At 39.3% G+C, this 24296-nt stretch overlaps 1 protein-coding gene across 3 annotated transcripts in view; it reads left to right on the top strand.

Moving 5' to 3' along the window:
* SYBU (syntabulin) overlaps positions 1-24296 on the top strand; it is a 74025-nt gene that overhangs the window by 8759 nt on the left and 40970 nt on the right. For all 3 annotated transcript variants that reach the window (XM_042973256.1, XM_042973255.1, XM_042973258.1), the window contains one exon: positions 16423-16620. In XM_042973256.1, the coding sequence (XP_042829190.1) occupies positions 16423-16620 (198 nt within the window). The remainder of the gene's footprint in view (positions 1-16422; positions 16621-24296) is intronic.

Below are 24296 nucleotides of genomic sequence, written 5' to 3'. Positions count from 1 at the left end.
GAACCGAGAGATTGTGACCTGAGCCAAAATCAAGAGTCAGAGGCTTAACCGACTGAGAGACCCAGGCACCCCTAAAAATTCAGGTTTTTAACTAACTGCCAGCTAAGTAGCATGTATAAATGGCTGGGTGTGGCTCCTGGGCTGCCATATGGCAATTCCTAAAGATCTTGCAGAGCCATGAAAGGGTTTTCAGCAAGGAAGAGTTATGACTGTATTTACAATTTAGAAAAATCTTTCAGATTATATGTTGGACGGTAGATGGAAGGAGGTAGGAATGATGGCGAGGAGCCTGCCTGGTTTGAAGGCCATTGTGACAGTCTAGTTGAAGACCAATAAAATGGTATGTAAGAGGATTTAGGGGCTAGAACATACATATATGAGTCCACCAATTACAAGTGGAAGGGGCAGGAAAGAGTTCCATCTGAATTTCCTCTGGTTGAACACAAATGGAGCAGCAGGACTGGGGGAAAAGGACAGTGAGTCAGGTTAACAAGCTCAGATTAAGCTTGGTTGCATTTGAGGTAAAGCGAAAGGTCTGGAGCTCCAGAGAGAAGGCAGAGATGTCGGTAGCTGAAGTCAAGGGAGCTGATAATATTACCCAAGGGCAGTGCATGGAGGAAGATAAGAGTCCCAAGGCTAGACTTCTGAGATCAAGCATGAGTATACAGAAAAAGGAAACCAAGGCACCCAAAAAAAGAGTTCAGGGAGGAAGGAGGAGAGTCAGGAGTGACAGTGAAGAAGAGTGTAGCCAACAGGTTCCCCTGTCACACAAGATGAAGGAAGGTATTCTCTAAAAAATGTTCAAGGATAAAACCACTAGGGTATCAGTGATTTTAGGCAGAAACAATCCCAGGAAATTGTGGGGATGGAATCCAAAATGCATCAAGCTGAGATGTGAATGGGAGGTGACAAATACAGTGTAGACAGCTTTTTAAAACAAGCTTAACTGGGATGGGAAAGAAGTAGAATAAAAACAAGTGTTATTTTGGGCTCCTGGGTGGCTCAATCAGTTAGAATGGAGTCTTGGTTTCAGCTCAGGTCATGATCTCACAGTTGATGAGTTCAAGCCCCACATTGGGCTCCACGCTGACAGTACGGAGTCTGCTTGGGATTCTTGCTCTCCTTCTCTGTCCCTCTTTCTGCCCCTCCCCAGCTCACTTTCTCTTTCTCTCTCTTAAAATAAATAAACTTAAGAAAAGTGTTATTTATAGTGAAGATAGAGTGTTTATCAAATGACAGGTATTTTGATAAGATTGTTAGGCTGAGGGGAAATAAACAAGAAAGAAATTAAATAAACACACACAGAGATTGAGAGAATGAGTGGAAAAGGTTTAGCTTTGTAACAAACCTGGGGGTGGACCCCAAAAGACATGTATAGGAAGAAAAGAAAGGCTGGAGGTGAATATAGGTAAGTATAGGGTAGGTAGTTGTAGGATACATTTCACAGCTGGGTTAGGTGCCACTATATGCTTCCTCTGTCATACCACATGACCCACCTGGTTTTTAGATTTCATAGTTAGTTACCTGACTCTCCAGTAGACTAAGCTCCGTGAAGGCAGGAACAATATAGTTCCCTGCACTATACCTGACATATAGCAGTTGCTTAATAAGTATTTATTGAAATTTGATAGAAGGCATAATTATGAGTAAGACAAGTGAAGTATTTTCATTCATTTAATAAAATTTACTGAGAGCAGGTACTATCTTAGTAGTTGGGGGAATAACAACTAGAATAGTACCTAATACTCAACTTAATGGGTTTATTATTAAATGAAGGAAACATTCCTGTCCTTGAGAGTTTGGCATCTCGGTTTAGCATCTCCAAATGTCAAAAAGAGTAATTAATCTCTGTAATAGAACCGTGACTCCAGTGCTCTGGGTAGCTAGAAGAGAGATCTCTTGCTAAGAAAATCAGAAAACGCTCCACTCACAAATCGGCACTTGCAAGGCATGAGAAAAAAGCAGCCCAGGTTAGAGTCAAGAAGGAATTTAGCACAAAGCTACATACTCACATTTCCCAGCACTACAACTGGACACTAGCCACGACCCCACCCTTCCCCCACCCAGGTGCTTTTGAGAAAGCTCTGGTCTCCTCCCACTGACCCTGGGGGAGACGGGGTGCATGCACTTCAGCTGTACAAGACTGCTGAGTATGCCTGTACTGGAAGGTGGCTTTGCTGGCTCCCGGGCACAGTAACTGCTCCACATGTCCCCTGCTGCTCGGCTTGTCTGTCTCCTGCTTTGGAGATACTGTGCAGCCCCTCTTCTGCCAGAGGGGAGAGAGACACCAGTGACAGCTGCTCCTCAGCTGCTGGACAGTCATAGTGCCCCAGGCTCCACTGCCTGGGGTCACACTGCTCTGGTTCCAGAAGGAGGCCAGTCCTTTTCAGGCTGACTCCTCTCTCTTTTTTTTTTTTTTTTTTTTTTTTAATTTTCAGTGTAGTTGACACACAATGTTACATTAGTTTCAGGTGTACAACATAGTGTTTCAAGAACCCTCTGTGTACGCTGTGCTCACAACGCTATTCCAGTACCATTGACTGTATTCCCTGTGCCGTACCTTTTATTCTTGTGATTTATTTTCTAACTGGAAGCCTATATCTCCCACTCCCCTTCACCCAATTTTCCCTTCTTCCCCTTTCCCTCCCCTCTGGCAACCACCGATTTGTTCTTTGTATTTGTAGGTCTGAATGACCGCTCTTTCTTTTTAGGGAACCCAAACCAAGGTTCCCAGTGCCTCCCAGTGCTGTCATGTGGGCTCATCCAGCACTCACCCCCCTCCCTGCAGAAACTCATCCTTCAGCTTTCCGCTGCTGTCTGAATTTTCCCGGGGCTCCTCCTTTTTCCTGGCTGGCTCTGTCTTTATTCTGTCTCCTTTTGTGTGGGTGACCATACAGTTAGCATTCCTCACAAACTCTAACCCAACCCTCAGAATTCATGAGTCTGTGGACCCTAACCAACCCTTGTATTTATTCTGAGGTGTTTGTGAGGATTATATTTTAATGCTAATTATTGTATTTTTAAAATTCCAAAGTAATAAAAATGTGCAAACCCATAGAGTAGATGTAATCACATTTATAGGACTTATTTTGCTTTGCTTTTTGCCAAAGTGAGATCATGCTATATTGATCGGTGATCCTTTCTGTTTATTTGTTAAGTGAATATTTATTGAACATCTGCTGTGAGCAAGACACTATCCTGAGAGCTGATGTAGAGTGATGAACAGTACCCACAGAACTCCGGTCTCCAGGAAAGTGTATTCAGGCAGTACCTGTTCCCGGCATTGCTTGTCAGCACAGAGAAGTCCCCTCATTCATTGTAAGGACAGCACATATTCCACTCTAGAGAGGGACACTATTCAATGCATTCTTCGTAGGTGGACATTTTGTCTGTAGGGTTAACCTTCAAAATTCAGAACCTTATTTTATGACTGTCACTGGAATTAGACTGTTTGTGAGCATATTTCTCTTTCTCTTTATTCCCTTTTTTAAACAAAGTAAAACCATGCTACACATGTGTTACCTGAAACAATTATTATTTTTTTAATAGATAAAACCCAAAGGTAGCAATTACAGGAACTATGTGAGTATCGCTTTTTCCTTAACTTTTCTTCATTTGTATCCCTTCCTCCTTCCTGACCATCACTATATTCAGATTCTCAGTGTGAGAAAAATAGAACAAAAGGGAAACGATATTTACGTTGCTACAAGACAGCTAAGTTTAACTCAGGTGTCCTTGGAGAGGTTTGCAGTGTCCTTGTTAAAGAGTCTTCAAGAGATGATGAGATATTGCTTCTTGATCTGTCTCTGTCTGTCTCCTCTTTCCTTCTGATGGTCCTTCCAGTGCTCCTCCCTCACCTCCCCATCTCCCTCTCTCTCATCTTCTCCCACCAAGGAACCTTTAAAAAAATAACTGAGTCTTTAAAAAGGCATGGCATCAGAAACTGCAAATAAACCCCTATTGCTAAGGAGAGGGAATCAGAAGTATTAGTAACATGCCTATTTCAGAACCATCATTCCGAAAGGACCGAGCACGGAAAATGGAAGCTTGCAGGACAGATCCCCTCGACACACCACCTGCCGGGCACCCCTGTCTTGGGGCAGTGACAGAGCCACACTGCCCCCCTGTTTCTGCACCTGCTACCCCCTCACCAGAACCCTTCCATAGTGTCCTTTCTCACACTACATTAACTGTTTAGTTGGAACCGAGATATTTTCCCCTCCAAACTCCTTCTCCTCTGGCTGCTAACACAAATCAAACATCTTGATGCTTGGTGAAAAACCAAGTAGGGGCCCTTCTTTCCAAAACAGCGTGCGTCCTATGAAGAAATGGACACCTGCCTTCCTTTACTTCACTTACTCTCATCCTTCTCCACCGCCGAAGTATGCACCAGAATGACATTAGGGAGCGCTCAAAGCTCCAAAATAGCTCAGAAATCCCAGGAATGTTTGCATGGGAGATGATTATTTTGTCTCCAAGAAACCAGGGAGACATTCATTAAATAATTACTCCACTCTCCATTTTTATAGATGTAGGTGACAAGTGTTGGTGGAAGGGCTTCGTTGCATTACTTTCCCCAGCTCGTTTCCACCAGCTCACACATACACTCACTCGAGTAGACACATCCTTAAAGGAAATAGGCTCCTTTGACCCCTCATCTCTTTGTGCCTGCCATCCTGTTTCTCCTTTTCACAGCAAAACTCCATAATTTGCCCTTGCCAGGCATGTGAGTGGCCTTGCTGGCCAATCTTTCTCTTGTCTGCCCTCATTTTCTGTGACTTCCCAGCAGCACTCAACACAAATGAATAAGCCCCTCCCTTAGGAAGGATTTTCCTCCTTAGCCTCTGTGGTCCCACCCCTCTGAGGCTCCACCTGCCTCTCAAGTCACTTCTTGGGCACCATTGCTGGCTCCCCCCTCTCCTTGTCCTCACTTGTCACATTGTCCCCTCCTCCTCCTGCCCTCCCCAAGGGCTCCCACCTCTAAATTTGTCAGCTGTAGGATGGTGATGCTTCTGGCCTCTCCCCTGAGCTTCAGGCTCTCGTATCCAACTGCCTAGTTGATATCTTCCAGTTCATGGTTAGTTTGTACCTCATAATTAACATATCAAAAACAGAATTCTTGGTTGCAGCACCTACATGCTCATAAACCCATTTTTCTCCAACTCAGAAATGACCACCACGGACCAGTTGCTTACACAAAAAAACCTTAAAGAGGGGCGCCTGGGTGGCTCAGTCATTTGAGCATCCAACTCTTGATTTCAGCTCAGGTAATGATCCATGGGATCAAGCCCCATGTCAGGCTCTGCACTGAGCATGGAGTCTGCTTGAGATTCTCTCTCTCTCTCTCTCTCTCTCTCTCTCTCTCTTACTTTCTTTCTCTGTCCCTCTGCCCCCTCCCTAGTGTTCTCTCTCTGTCTCTAAAAAACAAAAACAAAAACAAAAAAAACACTTGAAGACATCCTCGATCCCTTCCTATTTTTCATTATTGTGAATCAAATGCTTCCAATTATTTTTCCAAAATAAATCCCAAATCCATCTACTTTCTTCGATTTTTTCACAGCTACCACCTAGTCAAACCATTATCATTTCTGATTTCCACCATGTCAGGGGCTCCACATGTTTATATGCTTGGGCTCATTCATTCCTAAAGGGGCCACACTACATAATGGTTAAAAAGGAGGCTCTGGATTAGCCTGTTTGGATTCATACCATGGCTCTACCAGTTACTGACTACAATCTCGAGCAGGTGGCTTAAATTCTAGTGCTAGGTTTGTATGCCTTCTGCAAAGCAGGATGATATTAGTGCCTGTCTTGAAGGGTTATTAGGTTAACTTAATAAGACTTATTACAACATGCCTGGTACTTAGTAGACACTCAGTAAATATTAGCTAGATATATCATCACTAATACAGTCTGTTCTCCACAAACCAAATTGTTGTCATCTGCTTAATGCACTTTAAGGCTTCCATCGCACTTAACATAAACTTGGGATTCCTGGCCTATAATCTTACACATGCTCTGGCTTCTGCCTCCCTCCAACCTCATCATTAGTCCTTCTCTCCCTATCACCCTTCCTGGCCTTCCTTCAGTTTCCTCAATATACCAAACTCCTTATTGCTCCCTCTACCTGGAGTTCTTTTCCCTGCCTTTTCCATGATTAGTGTCTTCTCATGTGTTTCGTCTCAGCTCATACTACCTCTTCAGGGCCTTCCATGACATCCTGTCTGATGAAATACTTCCCACCCCCCCACCTAGCTAGTCTATGTAATATCACCCAGTTTGTTTCATTAATAGTAAACACAATCAGATATCTTCTCTATGTATTTCTTTTTTTACTTGTTTATTAGCTGTCTGTCTCCACCACTAGAATGTGAACTTCTTCAGGACAAGGCTCTTAGAGAGTCTTGATCATCATGACATCCTTAATATGTAGATGACTACCTGTCATGTAATAGGAAATCAGTAATTATTTGTGGAAGGAATGGATGGGTGGATGGATGGATGGATGGATGGTTAGTTGGATGGTTGAATGGATGGATGGATGGATGGTTAATTGGATGGTTGAATGGATGGATGGATGGTATTCTTACACTTCAACATTGGCTGCTCGGTAGTGTCACACTGTGTAATACTGAAGCAATTAGTGTAAAGCCTTGTAGACTTGTGAATTCTCACTCCAAAAAATGCTAAAATTAGGTAAAGGAAAAGAAGTTTAAAATGTCTTGTTTAAATCTAGAAGCAAAATTCTCTGAATGGCAAGCATTATATGGTTACAGTGTTGAAGCAAGAATATTGGAAAACTAGAACCAGCTAGAACTTCTTGCCTCGAATTTTTGTGGTCTGTTTATTATGGGATGGCTTCTTTCTAACAGCTTCCTTTGTCTGTTTTTAATTTGAGCATTCCCAGAATTGCTGCTGTTTCCTCTTGGAACAAACATAGGTAGAAAATTTTAGAAAGAAACTGGCTTGTGGTAGTGAAGAAAACAGATTTCAGAGTCAGGGAAACCTGAGTTTGAATCTTGAGTTAGTTACTTAGTAGCTGTATGACTGTGGAATTCTTAACCTCTCTGGGCCTCAGCTTTCCCACCTATGAAATATTATTAAAAATTAGTGTTACTTGATAGCTACTTAATAAGTATCACTTTTCTTATCTTACCTACATCCTTTCAGTGCATTTGAATGGTTTGTGGTAGGAATTTCACAAGGTTCAGATTAAGCATGAGTTTAAACTGTGATGTTTTATGTCTCCATCAGACTGTCTTGGGAAATGTTAAGATCTGGAACAGAAATAATACTAACACTTACAGCAGTGTCCAGCACATAGATAGTAAATATTTGTTGAATGGATGAGTAAGTAGTCTGTAAATGCTTCAGTCATTTCTGAGAATCAACTAAATTTCCATGTAGTTTAATGTTTCCTTAGAACAACAATGATTTTTTTTCCTCCAAATTATTCAAATGAACACTGAAGAACATCAAACCATAACTGAATGTTTCAAGACGTCATGGCATAAAACCACGTTTTCCTCTGCCTGATGTTATTTTTAAGTACATCTTCTGGAATTGTTTAGTTCAGCGTTTTGGGAAACAAATGAGCTCCAAGATCTAAATTCAAAAATGAACCAGAAGTTTCAGAAATGTTTCTTGGACTTTGAAGAAATATTTTGTTTGTAATCTTTATAACCTGTGTTTTACTTTTGTATGGAATTGGTGCAAGGATGAAGTAGTGACTTGGTCATCATAATTGTCACCAAAAGTTTGATGACATTGGTTGTTAGGCACTGTAGTTAAATCTCAGGAAATTATGTGATACACACACACACACACACACACAATCTTAACTGGGCAAGCTTATTATTTTTAAATGTGGATTTTAAATGTATATATACTCGCTTTGCAAGAAATATTCATTGATTTCAAATTTTTACCAAAAAAACATTGCAAAGTAATATGGAAAGAATAAATTTCCTTAAAAAATTAAATAATAATAATAATAAAGTTGGCATCTAACCTCCCATCGCCTCTTAAAATGAATTCCAGGGGTGCCTATGTGGCTCAGTCAGTTAAGTGTCCGACTCTTGATTTGGGCTCAGATCATGAATCTCATGATTCATGAATTCAAGCCCCAAGTCAGGCTCCGCACTGTCAGTGCGGAGCCCGCTTGGATTCTCGGTCTCACTCTCTTGCTGCCCCTCCCCCACTCACGATTTCTCTCTCTCTCTCTCTCTCTCTCTCTCTCTCTCTCAAAAATAAATAAAACATTAAAAAATTAATGAATTCTAGATGGATTAAATTTAAATGAAGAGTGAAACTATAAAAATCTAGAAGAAAATATAAGTAAATGTTTAATTGATCTTGGAGTGAAGAAGGACATTCTAATCATTAAAGCATCGGAAGAAATCACAAAGGAAAATATGGAGAGATTTGACAACTAGAAGTAGAAGAAGGTTTGTATGTCAAAACATTGTAAATTAAGGGGCGCCTGGGTGAGTCAGTCAGTCGGTTGGGCATCAATCTCTGGCTCAGGTCATGGTCTCACTGTTGGTGCATTCAGCCCTGCGTTGGGCTCTGTGCTGACAGCTTGGAGCCTGGAGCCTGCTTCGGATTCTGTCTCCCTCTTTCTGCCCCTCCCCTGCTCGTGCTGTTTCTCTCTCTCTCTCTCAAAAATATTAAAATTTTTTTAAAAAATACTGTAAATTAAAAACAAGCAAACTCAGTGAAACATAACAAAGGATTAGTGCCCTTCATATATATAAGGATTTCTTACAGATCAATAAGAAATCCATAACATTTTAGTGGAAAAATTGTCAAACTAACAATTCATAGACTAAGTAAAAAGATCCAGTGAACATATGAAAGACATTAAGCTTCACTAATAATTAAATATATGCAGCTAAAACATAAAAAATATGTTTTTCATTATTAATTTGGCAAAAATGCAAACAAATGGTATTCAATACTTGCAGGGATTTTATAAGTAGGACACTCTCATTCAATAATAATAGGAGTATAAGTTGTCTCAAACTTCTTTGAGGGCTTAGTAATTCCACTTTGGATATACGTTCTATAAGACAATAAAAAAATTTGACCAAAGATTTATTTTTAAAATGTGTTATTCAAAACAATTTCAACAGTAGTGACAAAATTAGAAACAACCTAAAATAACCCACAAGATGGAATTGACTTTTTAAAATGATATGTTTGTATCTATTTTAAATAATTACTCATTTAAAGTAAGTTTTTGAGAAATTAAATCAAATATTTTGGAACTTCTAAAAAAATTTTTTAACATTTTTTTATTTATTTTTGAGACAGAGAGAGACAAAGCATGAACGGGGGAGGGTCAGAGAGAGGGAGACACAGAATCTGAAACAGGCTCCAGGCTCTGAGCTGTCAGCACAGAGCCGACGTGGGGCTCGAACCCACAGACCACGAGATCATGCCCTGAGCCGAAGTCGGCCGCTTAACTGACTGAGCCACCCAGGTGCCCCAAGGAACTTTTAAAAACATACTCAGAAACAGAATATTACAGTGACCCCCATATACTGCTTATCTACTTTGACAAAATTAAGCAATAACAAGATATTGTCATATTTGCTACATCTATTCCCTTTTTTCTTTGTTTACTTTGCTGAAGCATTTTAAAAAGCAAATCTCCAGGCCTCATGTCATTTCATTTCTACCTATACACCTCAGCAAGCATTTCTTTAAAAAATTGACATTTTCTTACCTAATCATAGTGCCATTTTCATTACTGCACAATTACCATAATTCCTTGGTATCATGGAGAATATTGAAATAGCTCCAGTTGTTTCAAAAGTGTCTGTTTGCTTCCTCATATCATTTAACCCAGAGGCCAAACAACTTTTTCTGTAAAGAACAAAATAGTAAATATTTACGACTGTGCTAGCCAGACGATCTGTGTCATAATTATTCAACTCTGCCATTGTAGCTGGAAAGCCACAGTAGACAATACCTAAAGGATTCAGCATGGCTGTGTTCCAGTAACATTCTGTTTACAAAAGCAGGCAGCAAGCAGAATTTGCCTGCAGGTTGCAGCTTGCCAGCCCCTGTTTTAACTCATTACTCTCTGTTCTCCATATATTTTATAAGGTGGACATTAGCTTTAAACTTGGTTAGATTCAGGGGAAATTTTTGTGGCAAGAATACTTCATGGGGAAAGCTGTGTGTTTCATCTGGACATCCCATCAGAAGGTACATCATGTCTGTTATCCCACTACTGGTGATGCTAAGAATGGGTAGAGATGGGTAAAGTCTGATCTCTTCACTGGAAATTCTCTATCAGACTGTTGTCTCATGGCTCATCTATTATGTGTGTTATCTAAATCAATTCTTTCATTAGAAACAATTACAAAATTGGGGCACCTGGGTGGCTCAGTCAATTAAGCATCTGACTCCTTGATTTTAGCTCATGCATGATCTCATGGTCTTGAGATCGAGCCCCACATTGGGCTCCACGCAAAATATGGAGCCTGCTTGGAATTCTCTCTCTCCCTCTCTCTGCCCCTCTCCCCTGCATGCTCGCACTCTCTATCTCTCAAAATAAATAAATAAACATTTAAAAAATAGTTACAAAAAAGTAACTTTCTGTTATTCCATATATTTTCATTAACCAGATGCTTCTGTAAAGGAGAACTCTCCAATATCAGTGAGGGATTTCAGTTATACTGAAATATAGTTTGTACAGGAACGGTTTTTCAATCAGGATATATGCTAGTTTTTTCTTTCCTTTTAATTGCCACAGTTCAATATAAAGAATTGGTCCCTAGATCACTGCCAATGATTTCCAGTGTGTTGGCATTCTTTTAGGTGAAAAGGGTCCTTCTTTCTCTCTGTAGTTTCCTATTTTTATGACTCTGAGCTCACAGAATTTTTTTGTGTATCCAGTGGTTATCAGTCAGCTGGCATTAATTATGTATTCTTTCTGATGCTCAAATTGTCCCATCTTTGGCCAATGTGGGCCCTTTTGTGTTGGCTCCTGTCAGTCTTTAATAGCTTCTTTCTTTATAGCCTAACAGGTTCCTGGGGAAAGTATTCAGTAACAGAGTAATGAAACTGTCTATACTATATGTTGAAACAGAGCTTTAAAAAGCAAGAGAGAAAGTAAACCATATGCATAATTAAAAGATCAATAAGAAATATGCAAAATTGTTAAATATTTTTCCTGTTATAGGAAACTATTGTCTGTTTATTTTCTCTTTTTACTTCTTTGTACTCTTCTGTACTCTATCTAGATCCTCTGCATTAATTATTACTTTTATGATTTTAAGGATTAAGTTAGGGGCACTTGGATGGCTTAGTCAGTTAAGTATCTGACTTTGGCTCAGGTCATTATCTCACCATTTGTGGGTTCAAGCCCCACATCGGGCTCTGTGCTGACAGCCTGGAGCTTGCCTCGGATTCTGTGTCTCCCTGTCTCTCTGCCTTTCTGCTTGTGCTCTGTCTCCTCTCTCTCTCTCTCTTAATAATAAATAAACATTAAAATAAATAATAAATAAATAGTAAGTTAAAATTTTAACAACCCCAACAGATTTCCTTTAACTTAGCAAGTTCCTTTAATGCATTTAAAATAAGATACAAATTATTTTAAATATATATATATATATATTTAAGTTTATTTATTTTTGAGAGAGAGAGAGAGAGAGAGAGCACTAGCAGAGAGAGAGAGGGAAAGAGAGACTCTCAAGCAGTCTCTGCACTGTTAGCGCAGAGCCTGATGCAAGGCTTGATCCCAAAGACTGTGAGATCGTGACCTGACCCAAAATCAAGAGTCGGATGCGTAACCAACTGAGCCACCCAGGTGCCCCAAGATACAAATTATTTTAAAATATACTTATATACACATTTTTTCAGAATTATAATTGTACAATTATTAACTATGTCCCATATTCTTAAAGAGCTTGTAATGTAAAAAGAGGAAAAATAGATTAAAGGACATTTTTTTAAAACAATCCCCAGGCTACAAAATTATAATAATTTTGTCTCATCTGTCTTTATAGACCTCAACATTTTTTTTCCTTAACAACAATTTGGAAACTATTTAGTAGGTCTGTTTCTTTACAGGACTTTAGATAGGCCACAGCTTGTGGAACTTCCTGGATCTATGAGTATTCTTTCTTTATCCTTAATCCTGTGTGTTGACAGATTCAGAGCAAATGAACAAGAACAAAATAACCTATTCCTTAATATAAATCAAGAAGGAAATGTAAATTAGTCTCCTTCATTATAGGTGGTGATCAAAAGCCTTGATAAGAGTCACCTTTACCTTTGCTCCACCAGGGACCATCCTGGGCCTATTTAAGTGGGATTTAAAATTATTTACCTCAGAAGGAAGTTATCCTGTATTTTCAAATGGATCACAATGTGTAAAACATGAAACTTCGTCTTGTTGTATGTTTTTTTTTAATGAAGTTATACTTACTGTGAATAATAAAGAAGTGTAAAAGCTCAATTGTGTAAGCGCTGTGGTAGAGGTGTGTGTGTGTGTGTGTGTGTGTGTGTGTGTGTTTTAAAAGAAAAACTTCTCCCTCTCCAATAGACTGACAGTCTTCCACATGCTTTTCCTAAAGCCTTTCAGGAAAGGTTCCCTATGCCAAAGCCAGGCTGAAATGTTCTTGTTTTTCTCAGGCATTTTTCTGGAAATTTGAAACACTCCACACTTTTTGGGTAGATCATTCAGGATTTCAGTCATTTCCTGCCCTGAAATAGTTTCCTCATGGCGTCGTCTTAGAAATTTTTGTCATTGATAATTTCTTTATACTAACATAACCAAAAAAGCCATAATTATAAATTCTGTGGTTATAAATCTATGGATTCCACAGGACAAACTCAGCTAGTAGCAGCAGGAAACAGAAGGCGTACTCAAAGGGTTTAAATTTTTTTTTTCAACGTTTTTTATTTATTTTTGGGACAGAGAGAGACAGAGCATGAACGGGGGAGGGGCAGAGAGAGAGGGAGACACAGAATCGGAAACAGGCTCCAGGCTCTGAGCCATCGGCCCAGAGCCATCAGCCCAGAGCCTGACGCGGGGCTCGAACTCACGGACCGCGAGATCGTGACCTGGCTGAAGTCAGACGCTTAACCGACGGCGCCACCCAGGCGCCCCTCAAAGGGTTTAACTGAAGTGGGTTTAATAAATAAATCTCTTTAAGTATGTGCTTGATCCACATGTAGTTTGGCACATAGTAAGATTAGACATGAATAACCAAAAAGCATCAACTTGGCTGCAGTCTTCTTAGAATCTTACAGTAAATGTGAAGGGAGAATATTTTACATAGAATTTTGGAAAGGAGTATCATCTTCATCTGGACTGGTAGTCTGCCTCCAACTGAAACCATGATGTTAAAAAGGAGGAGGAGGAAGAGCAAGGAAGGGGAGGGAAAGGGGGAAAGGAATCTTAAGCAAGACTTGTTGAAAAAATAATGACTTTTTCAGTGCTACCAGAGGAAAATACCTCAGGTGCCTCAGGTTACCGGATGACTCCCTGGTACAGGGGCTTCTGTTGCCTTTGCTAGGGTCTTACTTTGCATGACTTAAAGTTTATTCTCTCTAGTAGGAAATTCAATGGCCTTGCCCTGTCTAAAACCAGATTCTTTTGTTAGTATTGATCCCATCAGACAAAACAGGTGAATACCCCCAAACTTCTCTGATAACTCACCGACTTTCTTGAGTATGGATTTGCTTTAACAAACTTGCCAATTTACAGGAACTATGTATTGTAAGTGATATTTACCCAATCCCTTTTGCTTATTTATAAGCTCCATCAGTGTGGGGGCTGGGTATAATGCCTGTGGGCTGGTTCAGTGCCAAGACTTGCTATATATATGTATATGTTTGTTTAACCAATGAAAGATCATGTCTATTGTTTCCCCCTCAAGATGAAGGGCAGTACTAGACAGTTAAGAGATGTGGGTGAACACCAGTTTATGTAGTGATTCAGATGCTGTATGTAGTACCTATGTCAGATTTATTTAAGTATTTATCTTCTAAATCCCTTCTCCTGGAGATACTAGCTGTAAATATAGGTGAAGCACACATTCCATGTACTTCTGCCTTCCCTAAACTGCCACTTTTCTATATAATTTCACGTCCCAATTTTTCACCAGACCTAGCACTTAATCCTTAACATTATTAGTACTGAAAACATGGTTTATACATATTCCTGGCAAAATGATAATAGAACCAACAAAACACATTTGCTTTCTATCTATTTAAATTATAATTTTGACAGTGTTTCTCAATACTGGACATTGTTGGACCTGGTTCCCTTGAGTCTGAGAGTTTTCAAGAAAAATTACATTTTAGGGTAGAGAATTTGAAGCATGGATTTCTATTTGGGCCATCTTTCTTTCCAAAGGAGTAAGTTATGGAAGTGACTCATAAGGAAATAATTTTAAAGGCAGTGGGTATTTTTGAATGATTAGACCTCATTTGCTTGGGTTTATCTGTTTTGGGATCGGAGGAATCAAGAACAGAGGACCTCCTGAGGCAATGTACAGACCTGTTGAGCCTTGTAAAATTGCTGGAATCTGTCTGAGTAATTAGCAGCTTTGCACCTTTAGAGGGAAACTAGGATTTCTTTGGGTTGAAGCATGAGGCATGCAAATGTGAGAAAAAGGCAGGGACAATACTTGATGAAATAGTTGAGAGGTAGCAGCCCAGAGGGGTTCTCATCACTGTAATTCAGGGCCAAAATTTCTTCTGGAGTTTGGTAAGAACTGGCATTTTTAAAAGAGCAGCCAAGGGGTGCCTGGGTGGCTTGGTCAGTTAAGCGTCCGACTTCGGCTCAGGTCACGATCTCACGGTCTGTGAGTTCAAGCCCCGCGTCGGGCTCTGTGCTGACAGCTCAGAGCCTGGAGCCTGTTTCAGATTCTGTGTCTCCCTCTCTCTCTGCTCCTCCCCTGTTCATGCTCTGTCTCTCTCTGTCTCAAAAATAAATAAATGTTAAAAAAAAATTAAAAAAAATAAAATAAAAAAAATAAAAGAGCAGCCAAGGCAGGAGGCATGAACAGTGCACTAAAAACCATCCACTTCCAAGAATGGACCATTGAGGTCCTGTGTGTATAGTATGTCCAAAAGGAAAAAGGAAAAAAGGATATTAGGAGAAACAAATCATTTTACCAGTGCCAAGTTCACTTTGTTCCAGAAACTAGGATATTTCTTAATATCAGTTTCATAAAAACTGAAATAAAAGCCAAAAATGAAACAATGGCAATTACTTTTTATATGGATTCTAGTCATCTTATTTCAGGCAACCAGTATATTTTATTCATGCCTTGTTCTCTTTCAGTCTTTATTAAAAAAGCTATGGAGTTTAAGATGGTCTTTCATGGGGAGCAAATTATTTTAATTCTTTTAATATTCACAAAAATGTAATAGTTCTAAAGTTTAGTACTAAAAGTCTTTATTCATTTTTTTCTCTTATGAGTTACCAAAGTAACCCTGCCGTCAAAATATTTCTGTATAATGAAGAATTATTTAGTAATGAATATTTACCACTAATTGACTATTTTGATTTGACATACTTTTAAGTAATATTGATTTACTTTAAATTCCCATACAGTTCTCATCATCAAAGTATAAATGAATTAACCAACCACGATGAATATTATGGAAAGCATTTATAGGAGCCAGCTATGACTTTCCTGTTTGCTTAATAAGCATCTACACAGGTCATTTCATATCATACATGGTAGCTTATAATAATGATCATAGTTATAATCTATAACTTAAAAGTTATAGATTATAGAAAGTTTCTAATTGAATATTATTTTCATTTTACCAGTTTAGCACAGACAGCAAGATATTGGATTAATATATTTTGGGTGGGTATGTATGGTAATAAAACAGGATCACTTTTTTCTGCTCCCTTGAACTCCAAAAGCCAACTCTGTTACCTCTCAAACTCTATTGACCAGTTGATAAGCCAAGTAATCGAAAACTGGATGTGGTCAGTGATATTCAAGTAACGTTTTTTTCCTAACACAAACACTTCTGAAGAGTTCACACTAATGCCCCCAAGTTGCTATGGTGAACTTTTTATTACTAACTGCATGAAAAAATCTATAGACAGTTTTGACCCAAAAAGATACTACCTAAAGCGTTAAAACAGACAAATCTTTACGTGTTGACAACATGAATGTTACAGGAATACTTGTGGTCCAAAAAGCTTAGAAGATTTTGCCTTAAAATATGTTCTATGATAGCTGATATTTTCTTTGTTAACACAATTGGCCAAAATATGGAAAATAAAAGGAGAGGCATCCCCAGGCATTAACCCAGAGCCTCCTGAGCCGTGCACGTGTGTGTGAGTGCACGTGTGCATGGCTCACTGCATGGCTTCTCTTTGCCATCATTGATTTCCTCCTCCTCATTAAACACTTATTGATTCCTGTCTTCCAGATGACACAGGCTGTCCCAGTAGCCAGTCAGTGTCTCCTGTGAAGACACCCTCGGATACCGGAAACAGCCCTGTTGGCTTTTGCCCTGGAAGTGATGAAGACTTTTCCAGAAAGAAATGCACAGTTGGAATGGTTAGTGAAGGAAGCATCCAGTCATCTCGATATAAGAAGGAACCAAAGTCAGGCCTTGTAAAGCCAGGTAAATGCACTTACTCTTAATGTTTTTCTCAGAACAATATGACTGGGGTGATTTCACATTTGAAACAAAGCACTTGTATATCAAGACAAAGAATACTATATTGATGTTATACCCACTACCCAGAAACATCTCTCTTTTTTTTTTTAAGGAAGTGGGCAGAGAGTGGAATATTTTGTGTACTTATTGTTAATAATTGAGTAAGTGTAGGGACATGTGTGCATTATATAGACATAGAAAAAAGAGCAAAGTTGGAGAAATGTAAACTGGATGGTCTAACACATTTATACTATGTAATTCTAGCAGAAATTATACGATGAAATTACTTGGAACCACCTAAAGTGCCTACAGATGATGAAAACAGGTTATCTCGATGCAGATCTATAGGGCTGGGCATACTTGCCTAGTTATTTTATTTGCTTTTAAAAAATTAAATATGAATATGATGTTATATGTATACATATAGATGTTCAATATTGTAAAATATGAGATGAAATGGAGATTTTTATTACAATGGGTGAGACACCATGAACACCAGAAAATGTCAGTTCTCAGAATTTGCAATATATAAATAAATATTTTACATCCCAGAAATATATACATTATATGAATAAGTACAGTTTTAGTAAAACTAAAGTTATAACTTTAAAGTAAAAATCTCTGAGCGTTGGCATTGAGAGCTGCCATATTGCGTTATTTTCTTGGACACCCACAGTGAATGCTGTACGTATTTATGAGACTGAAAAGACAGATTAATGACTTATAGGAGTCCTCATTCTGTACGTTTGTCTTCTCATTTTTGTTTGGTGATGGCATTATTGTGCAAGGAGCTATAGACAGCTTTATTTCATTGGAGCCAAGGCTTGGTCCTGTGTCCTCTTCCATCTCTGTCTGCTTTTGTTCTTCCTGAATAACTGATTTGCTCAGCACATCTTAATGGATTATTCTTCATCTTGCGTTTGGTCAAACAAAGACAATGTTGTTTAGTCTCAGAATACAACTTAAACGGTGTGAAAAAAAAATCCCCTTTCTTAGGCTCTTGATAAATGGTAGTCATGATGAGTTCGTTAATAGTCCTTTGCTTTGAAATAATATGAAAAAGAAAGGGGGAAGTCAGAATATAAAAGGGAAAGATGGTTATTGTAGAAAAAGTGTTGGATACCTTCAATGCTTAAGACCGAGACAATGAGTTAAAAGAATGTGATGTGATTAGAGCCAGCAAATAAACCATTACCTTGTGTACCCAAGGACAGGAACTACCCCCCTCCCTCCTCCAGCTCAGTGGTTCTTTTTAAAATTGAGATATAATTCACGTACCATAGTATTCACCCTTTTAAAGTATACAATTAACTGGTTTGTAGTTTATTCAAAAAGTTATGCAAACATCACCACTATCAAATTTCAGAACATTTTTATCATCTCCCAAAAGAAACCTCCTACCCATTAGCAACTACTCTCTGCTCTCCCTTTTCCCCAGCCCCTGGCAACCACTAACTTACTCTGTCTCTGTGGGCCTGCCCATTCTGGACATCTTATATAAATGGAATCATACAGTACATGGCCTTTTGTATTTGGCTGCTTTCGCTTAGCATAATGTTTCACAGTTCATCAATGTAGCATGCATTAGTATTTCACTCATTTTTGTGGCTCAGTAATATCCCATTGTATAGCTATACCACAGTTTTAAGTGGACTTTTTTTGGAGCAATTTTAGGTTTACAGAAAAACTGAATGGAGAGTACAGAGTTCCCATCTACCTCTTCACACCTGCCACCTCCAGCTTTTTCTTTATTAAAGTCTTGCTTGGTATGGTTATACATTTTGTTTATCCATTCACAGGTGATGGACATTTGCATAGTTTCTGGTTCTTGGCTATTATATAAATGCTATGAACATTCATGTAGCAGTTTTTCATGAATATGCTTTCGGTTCTTTTGGGTATATACCTAGGAAAGAAATTGCTGAGTCATATGGTAACCATATTTAACAGTTTGAAGAACTGCCAAAGTTTTCCAAAATGACTGCACCATTTTACATCCCCACTAGCAATGTATGAGGGTTCCAGTCTCGCCACATCTTTGTTGACAGTTGTGACTGTCTGTCTTTTTTATTATACCCATTCTAGTGAGTGTGAAGTGGTATTTCATAGTGCTTTTGATTTACGTGGCTAATGACTATGAGCGTCTTTTCATGTGCTTATTGGCTATTTGTGTATGTTCTTTGGAAATATCTTCTCAGTTTTCTTTTAACCAGGGAGTACTCACCCAGTAGAATCTATTTCTCTAACATATGGGATGTAAGCTTAAGAGCAGGAGCCTTGTCATCCTCTTTTTATATTCCTAACACAGAGTCCGGTGAATAGTGGGGGCTCAACAGCAAAGGTAGGCTGTGGAATTGAAAAGATAAAATGGTGCAGGAAAGAATGCCAGCTGCGTGAATTGAAAAAACAAAACAGTGATTTCACTGTGCAGGCATTGTATGCAACGCGTGCAGGGTTTGGATGCAACGTGAAATTATTTCATTTTGGTTTTCCATCCCCCCCTCCCTACCTCTCTCCTCATTCCAAAAACATTTTATAGAGGTAACAATACAAGGAAAGAGTAACACAGGAGACAAGTATGGTGCAGCAAGAACAAACTAAGGTTAAATGGGCGTTAAGATTATCATTCCTTGTTTCAATAATCGTAATAAGAATAATCATACGTTACCATAAGACTTAAATCCGTATGTGTGTGTGCAGGATTCATGCTGAGCAAGTCCTTAATCCTCCAGTAGTAGGTACCCACTTGCCAAAGACCAGCCACTTGCTTGCTGAGAATGTTTAAGGCCTTAGGTCATCCTGAAGAAAATGCATACAATTAAGAAAAAGAAATAAAGGGAGGGAAGGAAGGAGGAGGAGGGAAGGAAGGAAGGAAGGAAGGAGAGAAGGAAGGAAGGAAAGAAAGAAAGATAAAAGGAAGAAAACAAGAACAGTCTTCATGTTGTTTTAGTTCATGGATCCTTTGGGAATCATGAGGGCTATGAACCTATACTCCAGAAAAATACCCATATGCACAAAATATCACTTCCTATTTCTGAGGTTTCTTAGACCTCCTTTATTAGAAATTATGAATCCTGGTGTAATGACCCTTGCCCAGAGGCAGAGCCTGAAACACCACTTTTGTCAAAAAACAACTTTTGTCACCAGAATTCTGATTTACTTGCTCATAGGCATTCATATCACCTAAACAATCTTTATCTTAACAATGTTTTTATTTATTTGCATTTAACCAAAGTCAGAGACATCCCTAAAGTTTATTTCTTAGTTGCCTAAAATTCCTAATGTCATCAGCGAAAAAGTTGCTCAAGCCTTTGAGTGGGACTCAGTTCTGTACAGTAAGCTCTTTGTAGAAAAATCTGCACCGTGACCTATAGTTCTCTGAACTTTCGGCAGAATAAACCTGTCGGTCTCATAAATATGAAGAGAGGAAATCCTGGAAACGAGGCCCCTGGATGACTCCACAATTTATAAAATGCAGAGACCTCATCTGTTAAACCACAAGAAGATTCTGCTCTCAGGTTAAAACGTTCCGCCTCCTCCCTAACCCCAAGTGACAGTCTCCCCTCAGCTCAAACCCATCTTCAGCCCTTGATGTGTGCTCTACTTTTTTAAAATAAATCAACTCATTAGAACCAATACCAATTTATTAAAATAGCAAGCAATTAGTGTCTCTTCTACAGATGTTCCAGGACTCTTTAACATTAAATAACCCAGGCCCATTTAATTTTAGGTCCGTTGTTCTAGATTCTGGAAGACTGCTATTCACCTCAAAAAGGAGTTCGTGAAATGCCCCTTTAGTCATTTAGATAAAGAGCTAATAATGCTCACTGAGTATCCTATGCAGAAGGAGAAGGGAAATCTGTCACAGGATGCCGGGAAAGGCTTAGAAAGGTGAGCTGAGCAAGCCTGCACCTTGCCAGCTGGGCACCATGGCACACACAGCATGAAAGCCCTTCCTTCCTCCAGGCAGGACCTGTTCAGGAACTTCTTGGAGGCAGTGAGCCTTCTGTCATTTTGGCTTCTATCACTTAATGCCTATGCACATTTAATTAAAAATTGCCACCAAAGAGCAAAAGGAAACATCCCTATGGTCCAGTTGGATAATGGCTTTGCATTTTCATGGTTTCCTTTTATCAACAAGTCAGTTCAGCAAACATTCAAGACTGAATCCCCAGAGCCTAATGCAGTGCCTGTCTTTATAGGTAGGTGTCCAATAAATATTTAAACGAGAAATAGAGTGTACACTCTGTGCAAGGGATTATGTTTGGCATGGGAAGGGCGTCGGAGGGATGCAAAGAAGACCTCAGTGCCATCCCTGCTTTGTAACTGAAGACAGAATACCGTGTGATAAATCTGGCCCATAGTGCAGATCAGAAGGAAAGAAATGAAGGCATTCCGACTGGGGGCTCTGAGGAATCTGCCGTGGTAACAATTCTTCTCCCAGGTGCTCCTCTCAGGTTTGGTTTGCAGAAAAAGAGAAGAGAGGGAAAACAAACCACCAGAGACTCTTAACAACAGAGAACAAACAGGGTTGATGGAAGGAGGTGGGTGGGGGACGAGCTAGATGGGTGATGGAGCCTTGTCCATGAGCACAGGGTGTTGTAAGTAAGTGAGGAATCACTAAATTCTACTTCTGAAACCAGTATTGCACTGTATGTTAACTAACTAAAATATTTTAAAAAGTAAATTAATTTAAAAAAAAGTTTGGTTTGCAGTTTTCCTGATGATTTTTACCCAGAAAGGCAAGGCCTAATGGGATTAAACAACATTCCTGGGCCTCCTATAATGCTGGATTTACTACTTGGTCTATCTTAGTTTGAGAAAGAAAAAGACCTTGGTGTCATTATTCTACAAAAAGAAATACTAAATCCTTTCCCCACAAGGCTTGATGGAGAGCTGGGGAAACAATTACAAGATTTAAACAAATAATTGGAAGACAAGGAAGGAGAAAAAAAAAAACACACCTGCTGATTGAGGAGACAGATGAAAAGCAAATGGTTAGGGTCACAATAATTTAAAAGAAATCCACATTTAGAAACTGAAATGTTGAAATCTGCCTTTGAAAGATGTCACTGTGCTCCATCAGCATTCAAACTAAAGCAGTATTCCCTTGTCATCTGACACCACCCGGGCTATGGAAATTGGAGACCTGGCCAGATGAACTATAATAACCTCACAACAATAACAGAGGCTTGGTTACTTTAAAAAGACTATTTCCCACATTCAGAGGCAGATGCTAGAAAACTCAGAAGGCACCAGCTAGGTTAGCGATTAATCAACACTGGTTCCCTCAGTAGATGGAGGCTGTTTCTCATACAGCTAATAGCTACAGATGTTCCTGTGTTTATCAGTAGCATGCCTTCACTTCAAAGTTAGTTCTGTGAAATAAAGGAGAGCTAGACAACTTACCTGGGGCAGGCCATCCTGATAATAACTTGAGCTGCCTGGAGGGGATTTGAGAGCTTGAGAATGTCAACATGTGCTGCTGCCCCCTAGGTTATGCAGCTTGACTTAGCTTGGGAAAAAGAAAGTGTGGGTCGGGGTTGGGAGCACTTTCTGACCACCAGACTCGGGTGTCCAACATACTAGGTTCAAATTTTCATACCACCACTTTATCACTGTGTGGTCTTCAGCTACTTTTATCTCCCTAAAGCCTTGTATTCAGCATCTGTAAAATGGGTTCTTTCGAAGATTCAATAGACTAATGAATGTAAAGTGCCCAACATTGGACCCTCCACAAAATAATTCCTCAAGTGCATGTTCATAGTGGTCATTTGTGGCTACCATAGGTGACACAAATTCTGTGCACGTTCCTTTACAAGAAAACTCTTTAAAACTCTCACCCCACAGGGGCTCCCGGGTGCCTCAGTCAGTTAGGCATCCAACTTCAGCCCAGGTTGTGATCTGGCAGTTTGTGGGTTCAAGCCCCGCATTGGGCTCTGTGCTGACAGCTCAGAGCCTGGAGCCTGCTTCAGATTCTGTGTCTCCGTCTCTGTCCCTTCCCCGCTTGCACTCTGTCTCTCTTTGTCTATCTATCTTTCTCTCTCAAAAATAAATAAACATTAAAAAAAAAAAAAAACTCTCACCACACAGAACTTGTGTTTATTTGAAACCCCACTCTAGCATGTCATGGGATCCTAGTTTACATAAAATGGGAGCAGTGTTTGTCACAGGAGAACACTGGCAACAGTGTGAATTGACAGCTGATGCCTTGACAATGAGGAAGGAGATGGGAAAATATGAAAGAGCAGACAAAAGACCACTAAAAAGCACAGTGGCCTCTTAAATGTAAGTGCTTTGTAGCACTTTGTGCAGTAATTAATGTTGTAGAAACAGACTGAGTCATTGTGATGGTGGAGTTGGCAGAAAATGATGTGTGTGAGGGCAGAAAAATGTCCTAAGCATTTTAGAAATATTTTCATAGAGTGGAAAAAATTAAAATTTTAGAGCTAAAAGATTTTGGTTCTACGGAAACTTTCAGCATTCTTGGCAAGGCATGATTTTTCTAACAGCTTACAGTTACAATCAAAGGTCTTGCAACGGTAAGGCTGTGATCTATTTTAGATACTGAAGACCTTATGAAAATATCTGGAAGATATATTAGATGGAACTGTGGGCTTGGATAACACTCTGAAATTGGATTTAAAAATTTTTTAGCTAGGGGTGCCTGGCTAGCTCTGCCAGTAGAGCATGCGACTCTTGATCTTAAGGTTTTGAGTCTGAGCCCAACATGGGTGTAGAGATTACTTAAAAAATTAAATTACTTTAGAAAAAAAAACTTTAAAGAGTACTTAAAAAATTAAATTACTTGAAAAAAAAAAACCCACTTTGGATGGAGCACCTGGGTGACTCAGTGGGTTGAGTGTCCAACTCTTGATTTCAGCTTAGGTCATGATCCCAGGGTTGTGGGATTGAACCCCATATCCAGTTCTGTGCTGTGCATAGAACCTGCTTAAGATTCTCCTCTCTCTCTCTCTCTCTCTCTCTCTCTCTCTCAACACCTGGATGGCTCAGTCAGTTAAGCATCAGACTTCAGCTCAGGAGCTTGAGTTCAAGCTCCACATTGGGTGAGCCCTGTTTCTCTCTTTCTCCCTCTCTCTCCCTCTCTGCCCCTTGTGAGAATCTTTCTCTCCCCCTCTCTCTTCTGCCCCTCTTCCTGACTCTCTGTCTAAATAAATAAATAAATAAATAAATAAATAAAATTAAAATAAAAACTGTTGAATTGCAATATGTTCCTCTAAAAATTTTTTTTAGCTAATATTTATCAAGCACTGATTATCCCAGTCAAAATTCTAAGCACATTACTCATTTAATCCTAACATCAGTGGGAGAAAAGGATACCATTATCCCCTGTGTTACAGATGGAGAAACTGAGGCACAGAAAAGTTAAGTAACTCATTCAAGGTCACACAGCCTGTAAGTAGACTGAAACAGGGCAGTCTTGGTACTAGCTTTTAACCATTGCCCTGCTTATAAGGTCTGCCTTCAAAGGAATAATTTTAATTGCAATAAGGGAGTGTGACAATTGAGAAAAATGTGTTGAATAAGACAGAAATTATTTTTCTTTAATGTCTGTAAAACTCTAAAAATTCTTATTAATTTTTATAAATTAGCTAATATAGTCCATATGTAGGTTATGC

Source organism: Panthera tigris, chromosome F2 (genome assembly GCF_018350195.1).
Source record: "Panthera tigris isolate Pti1 chromosome F2, P.tigris_Pti1_mat1.1, whole genome shotgun sequence".
NCBI classification, from domain to species: Eukaryota; Metazoa; Chordata; class Mammalia; order Carnivora; family Felidae; genus Panthera; species Panthera tigris.
This window is presented reverse-complemented; position numbering and strand designations above follow the sequence as displayed.